This window comes from Perca fluviatilis, chromosome 15, assembly GCF_010015445.1.
Source record: "Perca fluviatilis chromosome 15, GENO_Pfluv_1.0, whole genome shotgun sequence".
NCBI lineage: Eukaryota > Metazoa > Chordata > Actinopteri > Perciformes > Percidae > Perca > Perca fluviatilis.
The window spans coordinates 18730826-18755185 of record NC_053126.1 but is presented as its reverse complement, the minus strand read 5'-3'; the positions used below and the strand labels follow the sequence as shown (position 1 = coordinate 18755185).

Below are 24360 nucleotides of genomic sequence, written 5' to 3'. Positions count from 1 at the left end.
TACATTAATAAACATTTGGAATATTATTATAGCTGCATACAACTGCATTAAAAACAATTTACTAAATGTGTACATACTCCCCTAAATAGGGGGAATCAAAGTAAATCATCTTCATCATCTTCATGTATCATCTTCTACCTTTTAAATTTTTTTAGTCGAGATAAATATCTCCCGGTCTTTTCAGAGAGTTAATGGAGTAACCGTATCTCAATTTTATACTGATTAACCTGGCAAAGTTATTATTAGCAACAACATTACACAATATTGTTCATTCTAATAATGACTGAGTATATATGATGTCTCCCTCAGACCTTTGAAATTAAAATATAATGAAATACAGCGTTCCTGCGGCAAACAAACCACAGTGCCTTGACCTTTTCATCAGATATTACAGCATATGTTCTTTTCATAAATGCCATACCATTATGCAAATGGTATGAAAATAATTCCAAAGCAGTGAACAGTATTGTGATCAAGACCACAGCTGTGTTGTTATGTACATCATGCTGTGTTTTCCATGTTGTATATTGGACACAACTTAAATTCTTAACCAAACATACAAAATGTGGTAAAACAGTGGACAGCTAATGTGCTGGAGAGTGTTTCTTAAAGAAGAGAACATTTTTAATACAATACAAATGACCCAGATATGAAGCTTGGGCTGGCACTGTTTTATAGAATGATTGGTCTTAAGCAGAGGTGTCAAACTTATTTTCACTAAGGGCCACACTGGAAAAAGAGAATCACACCAAGAGCCAGACATGTAGAGTTCATTGACATGCTTTTGTTACTGCATGTCACTTTTTTTAACATTTTGGTAGCTTTTTTCCTAATTTTTGTTGGGTTTTTTTCCAACTTTTTTTGTGGTTTTCTCAGTCATTTGTCACCTTTTTGTAAATTTGTTGCTTTTTACCACATTTTTGTACACTTTTTCTTGACATGAAGCCCTACAAAAGTCATCAAGAGAGTTCCTTAGCCAACACAGAATTTAGCAAATCAAGCAAAAACAATGATAAATTTTTTTTAACAACAACCTGTTTCTCAGCCTGAATATGAAAACTCTCTGCTTCTTTTGGGGGAATTTCTGAGTCTCAGAGTCGGCAAATCTGCAATATTCTGCTTTGAATGTCAGGTAGTTGCAGTTTAAAAAAACACTTTCCTGTGTTTTTAGTTTGGCGCACAACTAGGCAGGCCAAAATTTATTGTGAACCCAAATTGATATACGGGCCGGATTTAAATCTGCAAGGGCCTTGAGTTTGACACATGTGGTCTAAAGAGTGGAAACTATAAAAGCAATGCCTCAGGATAACAAACAATTACCAGGCGTTACAGCAGAATTAAAGAGATTAAGGACAGGAAGTGTGCTTTTTAAGCAAGAGAGATGTCAGTAATGTTACACATCATTGGAGCTGCAAAGTTGTTGACTATATACGCAGTGCAGAAAAAAGGTTTGATGGAACATGAACATGTCCGTGAATCATGTGGCATTAGTGTTTAACAAAAGCAAAACTCACTTTTCATACTTGATTTAAAAAGAAAAAAGCATTTAAATCTGTAAGGTTATGAATGTCTGCTGTGTAAACCTTGTGCAATGTCTCCACACAATCATAGAGCAGCACAAATACAATGACCAGTGCATGCTGTAGTACAAAGTCATATCAATCTAAAATCGGTCTGCCACATCTGCCTAAGCTAGCGCCACAGGAGCAATTTACGATCATGGTTGTTTTCAAACATCCTAAGTGGCCAATTCTACATCCCAGAGCTACATAATGTCGATATTACATTTGGTAGTAAACGAGTGTTTCTGGGAAAAGGGAAAAAAGAAATCAGACATCAAGCATTGGATGACAAGGCTTTACTGTGTATCTGATAATGGACGGAGGAGCTGGGAGGCATCTACTACTAGCAGACTTCCTTATTATACTGCCTCCTATCTAGAATAAGCAGGGCATTCCTGCAGATTGGTGGTATTTCTGTTTGTGTGTTTTATTGTTTTGATATGCTAAATTGAAAATTGAGAACAATAAAATAATTTTGTTACACTGAATCAGTGTGGTTGCAAATTATCACCTTTGGGTATTAAAATACAGATTCTCTAAAATCCACCATTTTTTAAGTGGTATATTAGGTACACATATTTGACGTACCTGATACAAATGAGTGAAGGAGCCTGTCCTCATGTTTTTGTTGAGGCTACTTCTTTGTGCTGTGAATCAGTCATGAAAATTGCACCTGATCTGAGGACAAATAAACATAAACCAGATTAGAAAGCCTGTGACAGTCTCATATTTCTACACATATTATTACATGCTATCATAATCATTTGTGAATGATTTAGTGACGTTGTCATAGCAACAGCTGCTTCATCCTCCTCATCCCTGCTACTCTTCATCTGCTTCATTTAGCTTTACTAACATCTCCTGCTGTTTCAATGCTATTCCATACATGCCCACTAGGTGTCCCCAGTCTGTCACCTGATAGATCACCTGTCGGCACACCTGCCTTTCATTGCCTATTAAAAACAAGAGTTGAGAAGTTTTGTGAGTTTAGTCACAATAGCTCCCGGAGCTTCTCTCAATTTTCTCTCTATTGTTTAGTTTATTTCCCCTTGGTATTTTGTTCACAATTGCACACCATTTAATGTAATTAAAGTTATTAAAGAGAGAAAATAAAACAATCTTACTAACAGTCAGTTAGCAAATTAATGCTAACTGGATAATCTGGATAATCTCCATATATAATCGGATATCTGCATATGAATTATGAATTTCCTTATTGCACAATTCAAATATTCATAAAAACTTGCCATTTTTTCCGTGTAACGTTAGCTTGCTAGCTCTGAGGTTGTTCTTGTTGTTTCCCATAGCAAAGGGATTTTGCCACAGAGATAGCAGCAGGCACGGGTCTGACAATGTGCTCCGTTGATCCAGACTAATTGAGACTAAGATCAGGCATCCTGAACTGTTTATCAGGTCAATCAACTATAGGTTGCTTTATTTGTATACAGCTCTCTGAACAAGATTCTTCCTTCATTCTATAATGAACTCTATTGTTACTGTTACCAACTTTATAATGATGCCACTCGAAATAACTACAAACTCAGGCCTCCTATCTGTCAAACATCTGAACGTCAGTTTGGTTTAAATTACAGAGGTTCATATGGAATGCTTTGCCATCAGATCTGTTATTGCTAACACCTGTAAGAAAGTTGTTGAAGGTTTGTTTTTGTCTGTGCAGTAGATATCCTTATGGAATGTCTTTGTACACAACCCATGTAATTCCATGTAATAGTTATTTTACTTTTTGCATTTCTCTGTTGATTTGATATTGTGTCTAATTTGAGTCTTGGGTTTTTTTTCTCTCTTTCTTTTCTTTTCAGTATTTTAGTTTATCTTTATACTGTATTTTAATTGGATTATGCATTGGAGAGTGCCCTGATAAAGCCCCTCTGAGCTGAGCTTTTTACCACATCTTTCCATCACATCTTTTACTGATTATTTGTATACTAATCTGTATTATTTATATATGTGTAAACCAATGAAATAACAAAAGAACATATATATTGCTACCTTTAAGCTTGCATTTGACCCTAGCTGTTTTCACCCTACCAGCCCTTTCCACAATGAATGCTTGTGGGTTCAAGCCTTGTCTTTTATTGTAACAGAAGTGTACTGTATTTATTACACATAGTAAAGCCAACAAAAAGGTGTTGATTGTGATGCAATCTTTGCTGTTGTGCTGATTAACTTGCAGTCCATGGCACAGCTATTTTCAGTGCACTAAAGCCTTCACAGGTGACATCATGCTGATATAACATTTTACTTTACAGTTTATTCAAAGCTGAATAGATACAAAAAAAAGTGTAAACAATCAGTCTAATGGAAACAGTGTTCAGTGATATTAAATATTGTATTTGTTCAGCTTTATTTTTAATGTAGGGTTAATGGTAGCTGCTACAATCTATCTACAATAATCCACATGATTCTGACAGAAGGAATGTAGGGTCTATAGTGTCAGTTTCAGACCATAAACCATTAACCTGTCAGTTACTTTTTCACATAAAACAGGGTGTCTAACAGACTAGAAAAGCGACGTGAGTGACATGAGGTTGAGATACTGTACTGATAACCGCAGCCTCTATAATTAAATACGGTTTCATCTTTAGCATACATTTATCTTTGTCACCATAACACTTCAAAGCCACAGTAACCTACGTATAGAGATTACTGACATTCTGTCTTTGTGTCACTTTTAATTGCCTCTTACCAACTGTTCTCAGAAACTGCAAAGATAACTCTACCTCTACAGCGTGATTAAACTAAACACACTTGCTTAATGAAAATGAGGAGGGAATTTAATTCCATTCTAACATAAATCAGTTGATGATGGTTGCATGTGTGACTGAATAGGTGACTTTGTGTTACAGAATAGAAGATGCCCACTTATTGTATTAAGTAGAAAGTTTTTTTTGCATTTCAAATACATTAAAGTGTAGTTCAAAAAATACAACCCAAGACCTGTGGATCTAGGGGCCTGTGGTGCTGTGATGTGAAAATCTGTCAAGAATTCTGAATTTTTACTGCTAATGATGCAAAAAATGGAAATTTGAGCATAAACATTGATATTTGACCAACTATTATGAGTCTGTTTATATCAGCTCTATTTCATTCTTTTCCAGTAGACTTATAAAGCTCTTGATATATAGTATTGGCACCTACGACTATTTAAATGCATGTCCTTCCACAAGACATAATGAAGAGCATGCTGAATATGTAATGTTTGTCAGCGATTTCCTTCCACAGACACTGGCTAACCATCAGAAAGCAAACATTAACTGACAAAGTCTGTGTAATAACATGTAAGTGCATGTTTGGTGCCATCTGGTGACTTCAAGCATTGGAGTTAAAGGATTTAAATCAAGTTCCAGGCGCCTGATGCGTGATATAGAACAGTTACCATAATGGTTGGTTGGTGGAATAATGAACACATCTCAAAACACACTAAGTTTGCGAAGCATACTTAATTAGAAAGGTCCTATAATTGTATGGATACATATAACATTGTAGTATGCCATGACGTGTTACATAATGCATTGCTTTTGGAAGCTGATCCTTCATGGAAGAAGGGAGTATCTCCTCTTCTACTCTACACTCCAGTAGGAGCAGAGTTGGCAGTAAAATATGTGTGTGTTGAAATTTGTGGCTGATGCAGGGAGGTTCCCGCAGGAATCTGTCACTAGCCATCACCTGCAACAACAAGTAATCAGTTAAGCAATACCTGAGGGATTGAGGTTACATTCTAAGCAAGTCAGAATATGAAATATTATACTATATTAAATATTATACTTAAGGAACTTTATGAAATATACTGAACTGAGCTGCAAAGGGTCCAATAAGAGCAAAAAGTGGAGTTCATTGAAACATTTTATGAAATCAGTTAAATTAATAAAATAACTAAAGAATAACAATTGGAATAAGGTTTAAACTACAACAATCTGATACGATTTTACAACAATGGGCTGCATTAAGTTATACTTTTGTAAAGTAAAATACATTTTCCTAAACTCACCATAAGCCATTAATCGTTCAACATACAGAGGTGATGTCAATACCACCCATGTCTGATGTGAAGGCAAATGCTGACACACACATTACTAGTTAATATATGAATTAGTTTGATGATTCACCTAATTAGCATTATTAAAACTCATTGATTTATATTGTGATCACGGGATCACAGGTGGCCCAACTGCCTCTTTTTGAGATATAATTTTCCATAAGGAATGTTGGATGCTGCTCACTTCACTGTGGACACGCCTGTGTTTGTGTTGGAACAAGCTCTGTGGAGGTGTAATCACACATGGGAGGATCTACACCTCTCTGCAGGACCTGGGAAAAAGGAAACTTGACTCTGCTGCCTAACACAACTAGTGCATTTACCTCCAAAAGGTGAATATAATTTCTTCTATTTATAGCAAGATTATAATTGACAGTACGTGTAATCTGTGTCTTGGTTATCCTGTACTCTCACTTAATAACATTTCTCATATAAGCTATATTCACATTTTATTTGCACCTTACTGCCGAATGTGTTCTGATAAATTCAGTAGTTTTGTAATCCAGAGTAAAGAAAATTAGCTTAGTTTGGTTATAAAAGGGTAATTTGTTTTTACAAGAATAAAAGATTTATATATTTCTTTTGACCTGCCATGACTTAAGAACTAAAAACTTGTCTTTATTTCTTTTATAAAAAAAGAAAAGTATCCATTTCTATACTGCACAATACCTGCTGAATGGTGACCTGTTTGCGACTATACTGTTCTAAGCTTTCAGTCCTGCAGCCAAGATGCCAGAAACAGCAGAAGCTGTGTCAGCCACTCTTACCACCAACAGAAACTGCACCATAGAAATAACCAATGTCAGCGGTAGCTTCTGCCTCATCAACCCCAAGTAAGTCTGTAACTGTATTTACCAATTTAATACATGCAAAAGTGATTAAATAAACATAACTTCGTAGAGCAAAGTGGATTGGATGAATACGAAAATGACTTTTTTTAAGTAGAAATTATTGAATGACCTCATGCAGAGATATGTTATGAAAAACTTTAAAAACAAAATTCATTTTCTTTTTTTCTTTTAGATGAAACACTCTAAATTAGAGTTCAGTGCAGGTTACCTTAGTCTTTTAGTCACCTGCATGAACATTGTTTTCTGCACTTAGAGATAAGGTTCTGCAATCGGCCTGTGTGTACTCAAGTTCGATTGGTTCCAGGGAGAAGTATTCATTTTCAAAAGGCTTAATGCATTGCTTTGAAGTGCTTTGAGATTGCAATGCCTGTTTACAGCATTAGTATGCAGTCATTTCAAATAAATGAAGTTTCCACAACTTTTTTCTCTCTAATAGTCTTAGAAAACGCACAGATCGCATAAGCATAAGACGTCTGTTTATGGTTATACTGTACTTCATTCAAAGTAAAGCTCAATGATATTGCAAGTGAAATGTCAGTATACTATCTATTTAACATACATTATACATTATTAGATTTGGTCGCTGCCTATGCTATATAATAAAACAAAACAATAAAATAAATACAAAAGACCCACGTCTATTGGAATTTCAACCACACTTCTACATTTATCTAGCTGTGACAGGACAGACCATATCTTGGATGGGTGGTTTTCATGTGTGACATCACTTTGCTAAAAACATCCACCTATCCATCATGTGGTGACACACACTGCCTCATTGCACATCACATGCAGGTACACTCACTGTTGCTTAGAAGTCCACAGCAGTACTTGAACAGTCACACTCCATCCATCAGTATGAGGTAGTTCTGGTACCCTGGAAAGCACAACACTCGAGAAGTACACTGACAATCTCCAACAAAACTTGCAAAACTCTGTTTTTTTCATCAAAAGTCTGGGAAGTGTGACAGGTGTTTGGAAGTGGTGGTAAGGATTTGTCTCCTGCTCTCTTATATAGGGTATACATGTCAAGTGGCTTCTGTCACCACCCGCCCCAGCCTACGGTTCGCACCACCAAGACCGAAGTGTGCTCCTTTACCAAGGATGACAACACTGCCACAGGCTCTGTTGGCCTGCTGACCTACGACCTGTTCCATATGCAGAGCCGAGTTTGCTCCGAGCGCTTGGTCATCATGTTCTCTGTGCCCTATGACCACAACCTGTACAAGAACAAGCTGGCTGTGGGTGTGGTTGAGCATTCCCGTGCCTGCGACAAACATCTGTACAACCAGCTGTATGATGGGAAAGATCTCAGTAGCTTCACCCGCTCTGAGACACACGGCTGTGGGCTGCAATATAAAGCTACATATGTCGATTTGAGAGCCACAATGTCTTCTATTGGCAAAGCCATTGTTAAAGTGGAGCTGTATGATAAAATGGGTCGCTAATGGTGTTCTGCGTTTTTGTTTTGTTTTTACTTTTGTACCCAACAAAATAAATAAACTTCATTTGATTTGACTACTGCTGCATTTTGCCATCCAGAGGAGAGGAAGACTGATTTTGCTGTCATCTGTATTTTGTGTCCACTGAAAGATATCAATATCTGACAGCCAGCTCATGGATTTCCCATTAGCTATTTCTTGGGCTAATGTATATTGTACACTCCCTTTGTCTTTGATAATGGTAATAAAACATTCAAACCCAATGTTTGTGTTGTGTGTGTTGTTATGTTTTCACTCAGTATGCTTTCATTATTACTGATGAACAGTAATCATGTTTTAATCTCTTAGCTGGATCCATCCAATTCTAATGAGTAGCAACAGATGGAATATGTCTATAGATGTTTTTTTAATTGGCATGATAATATTGTTCTTCACTGACTGTCACACTCTCCATCTTGCTCTAATGTGTGCGGATCTTGTGTGGTATTTGAAATGCAAGAGTTTCAACCAAAGAAAGAAGCAGCACCGATGTCTGTCTCAACTTGTTCAGTTTGCTTTTGTCTCTGTTGCACAATACCACAGGAATGAGATATTTCAAACCACCTCAATCTATGTAGCCACAATCCTGTAGGAGAAAATAAGTGTTCTGAGTGAATGATCCCGGCTTACCTAAGAGGTCAGTATCCAATAGGAAACCGCTGCAAACTATTCAACTCTGCCACGGGCTAGGGTGTGGCAGTTTTATTACACAGGAGAAAACACAGGAACATTTGTTCTCCTGTGTTAAAAGAGGGTGCGTGCTGTCCAACTGGGGTTGTGTTACAAGTGGGAGGGTTTCCTGGGTGATGGCATACATCCTTGTTTATAAAAAAAAAGAAAAGAAAATACAGGCGCCTCCCTTCTAGGTAACTTTTCCCATTTCGGGACTTGGTAGCATCAACAGAAGTTCTCAGCAGGTAGGTCACTTAGAACATTTGGGGAAAAAGACTTGAGACAAAATAAATATGTTAATTTATGCCTGATGGGGCATTTGTTTGATGTGTTATATCTGTTGATGAAAAGGGTGATCATTTTCTCTAGAATTTTTACTCTAACTTCATTACTGCACGCGCCTTAGTGCTGCAATAACTCTAATGAGGCAACAGGAGTCTAAGGTTATTGTCTGATTGTTCACAAATGCTTTTGAAATCTCTTTAGCCTTTTTGAAATGCATCATTCATACCCAGTGCCCGTTCATGTTCACTTTTGAAGGTCAGTGTAATGCCAATACAGCAAGTCAGCAGAGCAGAGGGAATTGTCATGATTCCCAGTGTGTTTAGGAGTGGAGGGAAGTGCTTGTCACAGCTGCTATGTCGTTTGGTTCAGATGGTTAACACCTAAATTACCTTTGTTTTACAAGCCGATCTCACACCCATTCCAACATGACGGAGTCAGCTGAAGCTGTAGCAGCCGATGTGAACAGCAAGAGAAGCGTTACCATTGAAATTATAAATGTCACTACCAACTACTGCCTCATCAACCCCAGGTAAGCCCTGCCTGTTTTGTCCTTTATTTTTCGGGCTTGTTAGAAATGTATTACATAGATGCAAAAGAAAATGTGTAATATACAGTATGTGTCTATTTGTGTAGGGTGTACCTTGAGAATGGGGAGACATACAACCCACCTCAACCCACAGTGCGCCCACTAAAGACAGAGGTCTGCACTTTCACCAAGTCCAGCGGCAAAGCAACCGGCAGCATTGGTGTGCTGACCTACGACCTTTTCGAGAGAACTCAGAACGACCACATTGAGACTCTGGCCATCATGTTCTCAGTTCCATGGGACTACAACCTGTACAAGAACTGGTTTTCAGTGGGTATCTATCAAAAGGGACGTAACTGTGATAAGGATTTGTACAAAGAAATGTACTACGAGAAAAACCAGCAGGAGCATGGGTTTGTCAGGGAGGAAGCCATTGGATCAGGAATCAATTATGTGGGAAACTACCTAGATATCAAGGCCACAATGAGTCCCCTGGGCAATGCCATCATGAAGGTAGAGGTGTGGGATAAGCTTTTCACACCCCTGGGCCAGCAGGCTCACTAGAGACCCCTCCAAACCAGTATTTCTGTCATGTGTCCCAGCAGCAGAATTCATCCCTCCACCTCAAGCGTTTACTGTTTTAAATACAGTCAACACACATGATTTAACAGTTGTGTTGTTGCTGACATGTGTCTGTATACCTGGGTATTACCCCTCAGTAAATCTGCTTAGGAGTTCAGTTTGTTTATAAATCCATGCAGCAATAACCCCCCTTTATAGCCAAAGCCTCTGTCTGTTTCTACAGCATCCGGTTTTAAAATGGCATCTTTAGAAATGAAAATCAAAGCATGACTCACCCGGAGGACGAGGGCACGCAAGCTTAATAAAACACACTAAGAGTCTGTCTGTGTTTACCTTGACACTGTATTCTGAGGAATAAAATAAACCTTTTTTGATGAAGCTATTTGTGTATGTGTGTCTGTGTGTGTATGTGTGTGTGTGTGTGTGTGTGTGTGTGTGTGTGTGTGTGTGAGTGTGCTGATTGAGTTCAGACAAGTATTGTTTTTAATACGAAATTATGTTTTTTGTGCATGTGTACAATCCAAGGCATGCTCTATTTGCAGTGGATTTGGGAGGTTCATTTTGAAGCAAAATTAAGATTTGAACAGAGACAAAAGTGAGCAGTTTTTTTTCTCGCAGGGGCTGTATGAGAGCAGCATAGGGACACACCCTGTCTCATGTTGCCCAACATCAAAGCATATCAATCATTGCTGATACTGTATTCACAGTACACCAAACATCAGGTGAAAATCTAACTAATTGGTTTAACATGCATCATATTTAAATTGTTTATCTAATGCAAAAAGTTAATAACATGGTTGGCATTTTGTTCAAAATTAACACATTCTGTATAATTTTTCAGAGCATATGATCATGAAATATTTTGCACCTTTTTTGTTGTGGATTTCTATTACATAAATTATTCCATTGATTCCTCTCATTTTCTTAATCAACCTACAGCTTAAAATTACAATTTTGTGAATGATCAGAGCAGCAGACTGATAACAGACTGATCTTTACAAATTAGTTTTAATAATAATTACTATTATCATTATAAATATATCCTAAATAATGTCTCAACAAACACCTGCATGACAACAAATAATAAATTCTTGACTAAATATAACCTTGTGTCATTAAAATCTGTTTTTAGGAGACTCAGAAGAACAGTAATTGCACCCAAATGTTTGAGATTAAGAGTCTTTTAATTGCCTGCTTTGCCATCCTGGCAGAACTAGAGGGAACACTAAAACGTCTGCAGTTATGTGGTTATCGTTCAAAACACATTCACTGGTTCATTTTTATGAACCAGTAAACTCAATGAGAAAATGAAGAGATACATTTGCTTTTTTTTGCAATTATGATTTTGGCAGAGACTATGAGTGGTGAATGAGACAGGAATGGCTTTAGATGAAGACTCCCTATTATTATGACTGCTCAGTAACTCATCACACTTACTAAAAGCTTTATAATTCTTTAATTGGTGATAAATGACAATCTTGACGTGTTATCTCATCATCTAACAATGTGTTTTGCGGTAATGGCACAGCCAATTCTGTATAGATACAGTCATTAACCTTAGGAAAAATATGTGTTTCTAAGGCAGGAGGCAGTATCAGCTCTTCATTTACATTGCAGGCGAAGTTATCAGGTTCCCTTGATTCTGTTTAGAATCTCATCACTGCATTCCTGAATCTGTTTTCCCATTGGATTCATGATGCTTTTGCAGCATTAACTGTAGAAGCAACAAAGGAAGCCCAGATCAAAGGTTTTTGCTCACTGTCACTGTTGCATTTACATAAAAGCCATAAATAATATAGAGCCATATACTAGGCCTGTTTAGGCTCAATCCCTGAATCATTGTTGAGTAGTGTACTGGAGAAATGTCACATGGGGCCTATAAACAGATGAGGGACACTAAGCAGAAACTTTTGTTTGTCACAGCTTTAAAATGGGGATAAATTCCCACACATTCCTTTCATATTTTTCCTTTCAACATCTCCTCTATTTTTACTATACCTGCACGTAAGTCTTCTTTCAGGTTTTGTATTATCTTTTTCATTGTGTGTGTTTGTGAGTGAGTGCTTATGTGTTTGTACGTACAGTAAATGTGTTTGTACATTTTTGTGATCTCTGAGCATCTCTGAGTGTAGGTGCACGTGCACCTGCACATGCAGAGAAGGATGTTTTATATCAAATGCAATATTTTGTGCATTATGTAATTTTTATTAAGCAAGTCTGAAAAGATCTTTCAAGAACAGAGTGGGATTAGACTTCTTAAACGGGAAACAATACATGTATTTTCCTGTGTAGATAAGAAGCTCAGCAATGGTGGATTGAATCTGATGCTATTTGCCACTAAACAGGAGTGAATCTAGCTGTTTGTCATGGTAAACGCTTCTGTCAAAATCCTACCAGGATGTTCAGAGGAAAGGGAAGTGGATGTGTGCAGGCACACCATCGAAATGTTGTCTTTTCATAAGACAGAAATCAGCTGATCACACTAAAACAACAAAGGTTCCAGCTAAAGCCACTGCAAGAAGATGAGCAGAGGTGAGACAAAAAACAAAGCCTGGAAAATGTTACCATGGCAAAAAAAAATCCTCTAACTGCCTGTTACAGCCTTTTAAAACAGTGCAAGCATTTTCCCTTGGTATTTTCTATATTTTGACAACACACTGTTGAACTGATCTGTAGTTTTCATGCTATGAATAGGAAAAGGCTGAAGAGTGAAGTAAACACAGAATGCATATCCTCTGTCATTGTACTCAACGTCTCTATTTACTTCCCCTGTTATCATCCCCACCTGTTATCAAGACTGTACAGTGACTGTGTCTCTTCAGAGCATGAACAAATGTATAAAAGAATAATATTTGAATTTGTCAGACTCTCAACAAAGCTGGGCTGATCAACACAAAGCTCAGAGTGCATTAACTGGGTGAGTCCCATCATAATCTATCTACATTAAAGTTTCAGCTTGCAAGTATAGTATTTGCTTTAAAACTAAGCCTACAAAGATGAGAACTAACTTGTATATTGACTCAAACTGGGAGTGTCCAAACAGAAGCATACAATTATTGAATTCCAATGACTTGAGGGTATGGGTGTAACCTGCAGCCCTTTTTAACAGCCTAAAACAAAGATACAATCAGTAATATAAAACAGGGTTCTTTTCTCGTCAAAGAGAATAGAAGTTTACTTAAAAGGTGCCATTTCTGAGTGCCTTCAACTACTAAATATGCTCTCAAAGACTGCCATCTAGAGGCCCCCTCTGATATCGAGTGTACTCACACAATTGGCACCTTAAATGCTCTAAACACTCTAGGCAAGTCTTTTTTAAAACACTATACATGATACTACAGTGACAAAGAATGTTCAATGATTGGTTGATAAGCAGAAAAGTTGTCTGTGTTCCTAGAAACCTCATCATTAGTAGCAGACAGGGCTTTATTATGTCTCACCCGCTTCTCCTGCTAATCCTGGCTCCAAACAGGTCTTGACATCCAGCAGGGCCTGGCACTTGAATAGTTTACTCTGTGTTAGCTCTGATGTGTGTCAGGCTGGCTACAGGCGCCTGCAGTCCCATCATCGGATCTCGATCACAGGCCTCAATCTCAGTCAGGTTCCCCTCTAGAGTGTCTACAAGGGTAAGACAATGAAGTCAAATATTTTTAAACTAAGCTGGAGTTGCATTGTTCTGTATGTTTGTTTTTTCTTTGGGTCATATTTCGCAGACTGTTCATAATTCCTTTGGATAAGATGTGAGGGTCTAAGGTCACGTTATTCGTGGCAGGCTTTGGAAATTGTCTCATGTTAGTTTGTTAGTTTGGAACTTCTTATCATGCAGATGTGTTATCATGTAACAATACAGGGAACCTGAGGGACAACACACAATACTCTTACATTATTATAAAAAATCTGAACTGCCATGATGCTTCTTTCTTAATGTGTCTAAGGCTGTAAAGTTGGTGAATCTTGTAATCAATATTGTTTTAAAATGTCAGTTTGTTACATGACACAAACCTAATTTACTTCCATTTCCTAGCCTGTATTAATCAATCAAAAAATGTTGGCAGTTCTGTTATCACCCCTATACTATAACCCCACATTTTGTCATACTTTGAGACTGTACTTAATTTGACCAGGGCGAACACACACACGCACACACACACACACACACACATACACACACAAGTTTAAGTATGTTAACATGAGCAGTGATCGTCACCTACCGTATATTTCATGGAAATTGAGCTGCAAACACCCACACAATGTTACTACAGTACTTCAAGTGTCTATAATCAATATTTTATGTTAGTTATGAATCACAATACGCTCACAGTTACAAACTTGCAGAAAATTATGACCTGACTCTGCTGTTCCCCTCAGAGCTTTATAGCAACTTTCAGCTCATCGTTTCCGTATTCCAACTTTACTGTTTTTGGTTCACTCTCATGCTCTTACAGTATCGTTTTCAGCTTTTTATACAGCAATGAGAAGCACTAAAATCCAGCTGTATGCTACATGCTACATTAACAAACCGCAGAAGTTAGGGACTAGCTGGTGAATATAGTGTAGCATTCAGCAGCTAAAGAGTCTTGCATTTCCCTAAAGAGTTAGAGACAGAGACAAAAACATCTAAAAGGGAATGATGGATTTACAGTACATTCATCAGGTGGCAGAAACACAACTCCAACTGAATGCTAATGTTGGCCTGTAGTTTGCTTGATGTGTCAAATACAATAGGCAACTTTTTGCAACCAAGTTGCCAACTTAAAGTGTATTGTAATATGTCAGTTTTGTGTTCACAGCTTGTTTCCACTGCCCCCAACTGGCAACAAAATTAGTTATTGAAGATGTATTATAATATTGAATACATACAAAGTTATCCATAAGTAAATTACTTTCTAGAAACTTTTCATAATGCTGAGTGTCTACGAACCCAGGTTCAAGTCTTCAGTGGTGATGTGAATGCTGGTAAAACACTGCAATTTAACTCTTACTACCATTGCCACTATTGCATTTTTGTACAGTACATGCTTTTTTGCTGTTATGAATCACAGTTCTTAGGTAAACTGTCAGAGCTGGCAATACCTTGCAATTGTTTTAATTTCCTGATTCTGATTATCCCAAGTCCCTCTGGTTGTTTTTCAGGTACAGTAGCTATTCCTTTACGTTATTCAGCTGCAGCTCTATGTCTTGTTTTTTCAGGGATTGACCTTCACAGGTTGGTGCAGGCGCTGCTCCTTCCATCATCTTTGAAGAACTGAAGAATTTTGCTTCTTCCTGTCACTCAGATTTTCAGCTGGCAGTGGAAAATGGTTGTTCATTCTGACTGATCGAGCAGCAGTTTTGATGTCAAACCTACTTGAATCCGCTGCCAGCTTGGTGTCATCCAGCTGTAGGGTCAGCTCTGACACAGCCGTGCCAGCTGCCTGGATCTCGCACAACAAAGTAATTACTCATGTCACACTGAATGACACGCATCAATGGGTGCAATCTTTTAATTTTCGTCAAGTCTGACAAAGCTCCAGTCTGCAAGTGCTCAAATAAACTAGAGAATGTGTAATGCAAATAGCTTTTTATGAAAATTGGCATCTATAAATCCACTGAAATATCAATAACTCATCAATAACTTGGCATAGACTCCAGGATGCTGACCATTTCACCAGCTGTCATTGATGCTGTCAGCTACCTCTGTTGTTTCCACTGCCAAAGTCCCCAGCCACACTATTAAGTCTGCCAAAGGAACCAGCAGCTGATGTACAGATGCCCTTACCCGCTGTCCTTCCAACCACTCTGCCAGACTCTGGGACATAACAGTCATTGGCTCCCACGGTGAGAAGACCCAGAGGCCCTGATAGAGGCTCCAGAGCCAAAACCTGCAACTGGAGACGCAGCTGCGGCTCTTGGGTGTGATCACTACTGCAGAGAAAGGAAGGTCTCTGGTCTTGTCTGAAAACACAGTCTCAGTTCTAGAACTATATATTAATGTATCCATGGATGTGCCATATATTTTTTCTTACATCTAAGCTAACTATAGCTAACGTAGCATTTTCATTGTGGCATTGGTAGTTTGTAGGTTCTCTGTAAATTATAGTGTTGTCTAAACCTACTCTGTAAAGTGTCCTAGAGATAACATCTGTTATGATTTGACATTATAAATAAAATTGAATTGAAATTGAATTATTTTGGACCAACATGAGTAATGAGTTAAGTAAATAGTGAAAAAAGTGTTAAGCCTCAGTTCTACTTCTATTTTCATTTTGATCATTGTGATATCATTAAACTATAATAAAATCGGTGTATGCCTTGTGATTTTGCAATGTACAACAAACTTTGTACAATAGAACAAAATGTATTTCCATTTTTCATGTTGTTGTGTTGTGTTTTCTTTTTTCGTTTTTAATATTTAAAATCTTGTCATTAATTTGGTGTCAATGAAAGTCTAAAGTTCCAAAGTATTCCTGGTTCCTTTACCCAATCTATATAACTTGTCAATCAAAACTATCTAGTAACTAACTACTGTCAGATTTGAAATAACACAATATAGCTGGAGGACTGCAGGCATGCTCCATTTCAGAGAGCAATTCCAACCCCACAGCATCAAGTCATCTCACTTCAGTGTCAGCACAGATCATTGTGTTCGGATCAGCTGATTTATATACGAGTTAAGGCATCTCAAAATGTTATGTAATTGTGATGTGGCATAGCTGAGGGACTGGAGAATAACCTTATGGCCTCATGTACTCCCTGAAGGATCCCTAGTGATAGCATACCTCCAAGTATTGTTGCGAGAAGATTCCTAGATCTACCCAAGAACACTCATTTTGCATTGTAAGCTTTTACAGTAGGTGACATTATTTGTTTGTCATTATTTTTTCATATTTCTGAAAAGCTCCAGAACTTGCCTGAGAATCATCAAGTTTTTAGGTTTTCTTCAGAATCATAGTAATCCAGTGATAGTTGTCTGTACATCATGCACACAGTGCAAACAGGAACTGCTATTGGAAATTCGGCATACTCTGAATGGTGCCAGTTTGACAAAATTTAAACAAATTTGGAAGAAAAAAAACTTTGCAGCCCAGTTAACTCACTCTCTCCATGGCAATGATACTTTTTTAGTACCACCTCGGTCAAGGTTCCAAGCAGGCTGAGTCGATACTAGAAGAAGGTGGAGTTAAAACAATGCAGACCACTGATTGGTCAGAGAGAATCGTCACTAGCACAAAATCGTGCAAAAACCTGCCATTTTGAAGTAGCCAAGCAATATTTGTAATCACTTGACCTGGATGTAAAAAATGGCAGCCTGCAAAATAGTACAAGTGACACAGTGCAGACGTTACTCTGTTTAAAAGGATTCAGTGAATGTTGAATTGAAGATGATGTCACGGCAGTTTCATGCAGCGGTGCTACGATGATAAGCTGAGAGTCCCGCCTACACTGAGGGAGTACAGTGTAGTGGAAAACGAAATAGAGAAAAGGACCTGGTACGAAAGGTGAGTTGCGTCGATCCAAACCATGCAGTGGGAATAAGGCATTAGTCTGAGGGGGACGGCACAGTGTCAGACAATGAAAACCCCTGGTCCATATTTCAATGATGAAGATTCAATGGGCCAAGAATGACTTGACATACTACAGAACATACAGAGTCTAGGTAAGTTAATTCTCCACTTTCTTCACTAGTTGCTCCCGATTTCTATCTCTAGACTATGCATGTACACTTATACAGATAAGCCTTTTGTCTGTACACAAAGATTAACAGCTAGGGGTTTTGGTGACACCACTGTTGCTCATTAAAAAAGGAAATTTTGAGTTAACCTTTTTTAACATTTAACTCTTTTATAGATGACAGTCATGTTGGTAAGTGCTGGTATGAAATGTCACTGTATCACATAAAACCTAAAACCACTAGAGGGCAGGGTTTCACCAACCCATGTACTGTAAATTGACCATGAGTATTTGACTTGAGTACTGAAAACACAAACATATTGTTTGCTGAAACAATTGCTGTAACGTGACTACAAATATATAATTAATACTGTTTCACAATCACATGTTGCATATTGGCAGCAGAAATTGTTTCTGGCTTGCTGTAACAATAAGGAGTAACACCGAATTGGATGAGATCAGAAGGGGGTGGGGACGAGGATGACCCGACATCTAGAGAGGAAGAAGGTCATCAAACACACTTTCCCACCCAGCCCAGCCCAGCCAGACGCACACATACACACTCAAACACAGGCCCACCCTGCAGTGCTGTGTTTGCCAGATGAGGGTGTGATACATGACTGCTGTCACGGCTTCTTTCACTACAGTACATTAGCACTTGCACGGCATAGCAACTGCACCACAATATGCTCACTGAAGATACAGTGAAACCCTACCTGAGGCAGAAAGCAATGCCATCTGCACTGCACTCAAGGGAAACAGGTGTCTAATCAAATACTGACAAAGGTTAAAGAGTACCTTTGCCAGAATTGCCGCAACTCTGTTAATGTATCTTAATGTATCAGTGAACATGAGCTGAACTGAATACAGTCTGCTTCTTTCATGTTATGATTGGCTAGAAAAGAACCGGTTTTGATGGGGTTTTGAGTAAAAAATAAGCAACAGCCAACAATCAAACTGTAGATTTAATTGTATAAAATATTTTTTTTTAAGTATATCAAAATACATACAGTAAATGGTGTGAGATCAGGCAGAATGTGTTATCACTCAGATGATACAGTAAGTCCACTAAGCCCTGACAATGGCAGTAATATAACACAGTATATAAATACACATTTTTTTCCAAATCTGAAAGCACTTACAATGGCTTTATCGTCATCCAAGACTAAACAATACATATACCACATTATCATGATTCAGGTGAAAGATAAAATGTTATCTTTGTGTCGTTGCTCAGTGTTTATCGCTATGCTGCACAGACAATTGTTTGTCTGTCCATCTGTGGTGTTTTGTCTGATCTGGATGGAGATGTTCGACAAACTTTACTTTTAGCTTATTGAGGATTGCCGTTGTTTGGACAGGAAAAAGTGCTAAAGGGTTTCTTACTGTTCAAAAATAGACAATACCAGGAAAGAAATCTCCGTTTCTGGGTATACCCACTCATTGTGTTCCATCTGTAACCTCTGACCTCAAACCTTACACACACTATGACACACATAACCAGATCCATGCATCACACCATACTAATTTTCCTGTCCTTTCTTTACACATACAGATAACTTTTTCTAGATCAAATGTGGACATATACCTTATCTAATCCAGACTTAAAATCAGTTTAGGTTGAACATGTCCTCCGCATACATATTGTACATTGTTGAATCGGTGGCTCAAAGCAGAGTTAAGTTTGATTGGCAGAAAAATAAAATTGCATTAGAAGAGTTCAGGAGTTCAGTTATAAAAAAATTACCTTGTCTTTTATCAACACAACTGCTTTCCAACATGTAGAGGAGCGTCAACACAAATACGTCTGACTTTACTTTTGCAAGCTCCAGAGCTTTTGTCATCATAACCCTGAATACTGGGTTTTCAAGTAGAAAAACAAACTTTGTTTCCTAAATAGCGTATGCAAATTGGATGTAACCACTAGATAAATGTTCAGATCTCGAGTTGGTTGGTTGAAAACCAAACTTTTGTCACAGTATGGTACAGGAATTTATAATTACATAGATTTGTCACAGTGTGTCTCTGTTAGCATTGAGGAGGTTGTTATTAAACAGATGCAATCATTGTGATGCCACTGATTATGACATTGACTCTAAATCTGTGTCATCTTCTCAAAAGGGTTCCTCAATGGCAAATATTTTAGAATTCCTCAGAAATATTCAGTCCTCTTCAAGGTCACTGTTGGGATGAAAGCGCATCTGCGGGGTATGTGTTAACAAGCTGTAGTCCTTAGGTTTGGAAAGGAGGGAGAGCGCAGGTCAAAAACATGATATTCTTGGGAATTGTGAGCAAGGCCAAGATTCAGGATTTTCAGGAGCTACCATCCGCATTCTTGGTCTTAAGCACCACGAGGCTAACCATGACAGGGATCAGGCAGATGGGAGTTATCACCAAGGCAAAGACGATGACTGGGGGTGGGTCGCTTAGCTGCTCTGTGGGACAATCCTTGAAAAACCTGGAGTGAATGTTCACAAAGGTCTGTTCCACCAGCGGGTTGGGCCATGGAATCACTAGACAGTCAGATATCTCCTCTGTGCAATGGCTTAGGTTGCTATATAAACTGCAGTGTGGAGACAGGGACGGTGCAGAAGATGATTCTCACATCAGCAAATATTTTTAACGTTTAGAACAATTGAATTGCAAATATGAACACACATTACTTACACGCTCACATTGCCCCAAGTGCACCAGTCAGTGTTGTTTAGTGATGCCATTGCTTCATCAAATTTGGGGAGACATAGAAGTTCAAGAATGGCGGAAAGGCAATTCATTGTTGGTGCACCATAAAAATCATTACAGATGGTGCAATACCCCTTACAATGGTGAGAATTATTCCCACAAGCTGCATGAGTTAAAGAGTGAGACAAAGAAAAGGAAACACATTGAGACAGATTAGAAAATGACAACAAAGATGTGTTGGAGATTTTTAAAAGATCTCCATTAACTTATTTGTTCACAGAATCATATAAGGTTGAACGACTATATATTAGGTTATAAAGTTATGTCACATACCAAACGGTAGACTCAAGGTAGACTCTCCATAAGTGGCATCTAAAACAGAGTAAAATAAGATTTTTGGATTACAAAACTTGACATCAAACAGTAATGTGGACTATTCCTGCAATAAACACTCATCAAATCTGCCATGTAAAGCCCTTCTAATTTAGTTCATTAAATAAGTTCATCAAAAACATACATCCTAACAAAATTCAATGCAAGAGTATTTTTGTCTATTGTAGCTCATGAGTTCCTTCACATGCCTAGTACTGAGGCAGGCATTTGCAGCTGTAGAAGGGAGACCACACACTCACCGCAGAGAAAGGAGAGGAATACCCCAATGAAACCAAGTGCTCCCTTCATGTCAGAAAAAATGAATAAAAGTACGTTTTCCCCAACCGGTGACCATATATAATAACCCTGAACTTCTTAGACTGTGTACAGCGAGGCATAACAGGAAACCCGACAGGATGGAAGAGACGCAGTGTAACCTTCGGTTACCAGATGTCCAAATAATTTTTCTTTTTTTTTTTTTTTTTTTTTTTTTTCCTTTTTTATTTCCCCCCCCCCCTCCCTTTTTCTTCCCCCCTCCTCCCCCCTTTCTTTTTTTTTTTTCCCCGGAGCACACCCAAGCTGGGCTGGACTCACATCTGAAAACCCTTTACTCTTTAACTCTTGTTCTGCTTTTTAGTCTCAGTTTCTCACAGTCGAAGGCCTGGCCAGCTCACAGCATGTCATTTATTTGCCTTTTGGGCTGCCTCTGCCAAATAGGAAACATAAGTAAACATTTAGGGCTTAGCGTTTTGGGGTGGATGTAATCATGACTCTGCAGGGTGTTTTGTGCAGACAGACATGATTTCATATTTAGGTTAATTTGACCAAACCTGGAAGAAGTTATTAGTCAGAGCTGACCAGCTGTTTAAAAGGCCAGCTAACTGATATTTCCACCAAAAGTGTGGGAAACTTTTAGGTGTTTTATGTCATGAGCAGCTCATGAGTGTGCTACATCTGTAAGGTAGTTTCTCACTGTCTCCCCTCGCCACTTTAAAGAGCAGTGTGAGAGAGGTGGTTTCATTGATTGAAAAATGTAATGGTTTATGTTTTCTCACGACCAACTTGTTAATTTATGTCACTGAATCCACATGTTGGGCCTCTCACAACATCTGTTTGCCGAGCAGAATTTTGATTTAGTAATGACATCAGGAAATGTGTCTTTTCAGCAGAGGAGGAGCTCAGAGTTGGGAGGAGTTGGCAGGGGAAGGAGTGGGGGACAGTGAGGGGAAAGAAAAAAAAGGAAGGCACAGGAGGAGGAACAGTGAAAGGGGCGCTGCTCCAAAGTTCCAGTTGTTTCACAACCCGAAGTTCATGCGTTGATCACAGACGTTGCATGGGGTGAATGACGAACAAATTCAGGAAGTTGAGCCAGGTGGGGTCTGCTCATAATGAGGTTTGAGTTAACCTTTAACCCAAACCACTACGGGCCTTGTGTCTACTGCTGTTGACTTCTCACTGGTAGAGACCTCCCCAGGAGTTTGTCTTGGATTCTCATGATAGTACACGCAAGGAGATCTTGGCAGAAACCAGGATCTCTGTGCTCTGCTTTCTGTTTGTCAGTTCCAGGCCAAGCAAATGAGTTTAAGGAATGGATCCAAAACAATCCCCCATCCACACAAATATATAATTTAATATATAATACACTATTTGTAACTGTAAAATATAGAACATGTAAATAGGATTCATGTATTTCTGCTAAGAGATTAAATCAAAACCTGACCATTTGCAAATTTAATTTGTTAGGGAGACACTGTATTATCAGTTATAAGTGTATAAAAAAAAAAAAATTGTAAACTTACTGGCAACCATCGTTTCTGTTGAGTGATACCCTGTAGAGAAAATAGGTCATGTTAGTCCAAGTAATTGTGGTCATGTATTATTTTTGTTTTATTTTTTTAATTCAAAATACACATAGCCTACCTATCGTAGTGGCCGGTTGTTTCGCTAACTTTACATCAACCAGACAAACCACTGTTGTGCATCCTGCTGTAAGTGAAATTAAATAAAGAAATGATTTAATTGAATTATGATAAATAATCCTGTATATACCAATTTCAGAACTTGTGAAAGTAGAGGAGGTAAAGGAAATAACCAGGAGTAAACTGTAGGGAGTGAACAGGTCAATGCATCCTCCCTTTGTCTGCCATTCCTTTGAGGAAATCTTTCAACTCAAGGACATTTAAACTTACGTTACATTCCCCTTCCACAAAGACCAAAGATCATATTTATTAAATAGGAGCAAAGCATTAGAACAGCATGATTCACAAAATAAACTACAAATATCTCAACAACTATTCTACAGCATCATCTTTTTTTTTAAACAAATGTGTTGCTACTTGGTCACTCTATGACCCTTAAACCAAACTGTTTAAGTGTAAAACTCAACCATGAGACCTGCTAAGCTCCTTTCTAAAAGCCACTCAATCACTGAAAGCCCCTAAGCATTACTCTTGAGAGGTGAGCTAGAGGGCAAATAACGAAGTTATATCACAAGAGTGAAGAAATGAACAGTATAAATCCTCTACTTACCCCAGATGAGAAGAGTCACAAAAGACCAAGAAAACATAAGTGAGAAGCTAGTGGCTGTCATTTTGCCTGACAACGTTCTGCCTGTCTTCCCTGGTGGGTAGGGATTACATATCTCAACCTTTTTGCAGGAAGGCTCTATAAAACAACAGGAAGCCCTCATTTCCTAGGATGGGCGGATTCACACAATGGGACAGAGAGCCTCTGATCAGGTTAGAACTACTGTGGTCCACTGGTGCACCACCATCACTCATTATCTCTCTCTCTCTCTCTCTCTCTCTCTCTCTCTCTCTCTCTCTCTCTCTCTCTCTCTCTCTCTCTCTCTCTCTCTCTCTCTCTTTATTTCTTTCTCTCATCCCACCCTCTGTTAAACAGAAAGAGAGAAGTTGGGGAGAGCCCCACCCTCTCTTTTTGTCTCTCTCTCTGACTCTCTGTCTCTACCTTTGATTCATAATTTAATCAATACAGGCAATATTTAGATGTCAATAATGGGTTCACACACTAAGTGGACTAACAGCGTGTGAGCTGTATTGGACCGAAAGGATTCATGCTGATATTTGAATATCTGACAACTTCTTTTTTATGTTTTGCATGTTTCGCTTGAAATGTAACTTGGAACAGTAATTTTGTGTTGAGTGAATTTTATCACCACGAGCCATGAAGCCAACTCACAGCATAAGAGAAATGCATGGTTGTTAATTACAGTTACTTACCGTTACTGCAAATATGAGATATTGGGTTTTTTTACTCAAAAATAGCAGTTAATGACAAAAAGTACAAACAAGAAGTTGTGCTGCTTTGTATGGTATTTTAAAAGAGTACTCAATCAAAATTGATCCAGCAGAACCAGAGATATTGTCTTTTTTTATTCCACACATTTAATTCCTTGTCAATACCTGGCGCCTACATTACCCACAATGCAACTCAACCACAGAGCATTTGGTTGAAGATTTGGGTGTTATGCTAATAGTAGGAGGAGCTGGAAAGATATCTGGAGATCTGGTAAATTCACTTCTTTTTAACTTCTCACCGCCAGATTTTTAAACTTGCAGGCTTTAGTCCCAACAATCGCTGACTCAAATGACATCACTTAAGGCAACACATTTCGCACGGT

General features: G+C 38.3%; 3 protein-coding genes across 5 annotated transcripts; 2 read left to right on the top strand and 1 right to left on the bottom strand.

The window, feature by feature from the left end:
* Positions 1-5819: 5819 nt before the first annotated feature.
* On the top strand, positions 5820-8175 carry LOC120573969 (bryoporin). The gene is made up of 3 exons (XM_039823896.1): positions 5820-5951; positions 6329-6452; positions 7489-8175. The coding sequence occupies exons 2-3, from the start codon at positions 6349-6351 to the stop codon at positions 7916-7918; spliced, it is 534 nt and encodes a 177-aa protein (XP_039679830.1). The 5' UTR covers positions 5820-5951; positions 6329-6348; the 3' UTR covers positions 7919-8175.
* A 539-nt stretch (positions 8176-8714) lies between these two features.
* On the top strand, positions 8715-10394 carry apnl (actinoporin-like protein). The gene is made up of 3 exons (XM_039823871.1): positions 8715-8868; positions 9312-9437; positions 9542-10394. Exons 2-3 carry the CDS (start codon positions 9334-9336, stop codon positions 9996-9998), a joined length of 561 nt encoding a protein of 186 aa, XP_039679805.1. The 5' UTR covers positions 8715-8868; positions 9312-9333; the 3' UTR covers positions 9999-10394.
* Positions 10395-18793: 8399 nt separating this feature from the next.
* ramp2 (receptor (G protein-coupled) activity modifying protein 2) lies at positions 18794-23483 on the bottom strand. Of its 3 annotated transcripts, none has more exons than XM_039826098.1 (6): positions 23250-23483; positions 22641-22703; positions 22520-22549; positions 20682-20720; positions 20334-20511; positions 18794-20229 (listed from the first exon to the last, which is right to left on the bottom strand). In XM_039826098.1, the coding sequence occupies exons 1-6, from the start codon at positions 23407-23409 to the stop codon at positions 19980-19982; spliced, it is 720 nt and encodes a 239-aa protein (XP_039682032.1). In that variant the 5' UTR covers positions 23410-23483; the 3' UTR covers positions 18794-19979. The 3 variants fall into 3 exon arrangements, with proteins under 3 accessions (XP_039682032.1, XP_039682031.1, XP_039682033.1); XM_039826097.1 differs by having other exon boundaries at positions 22641-22706; positions 23250-23482; XM_039826099.1 differs by lacking the exons at positions 22520-22549; positions 22641-22703; positions 23250-23483 and adding an exon at positions 20981-21180.
* Between the last annotated feature and the right edge of the window lie 877 nt (positions 23484-24360).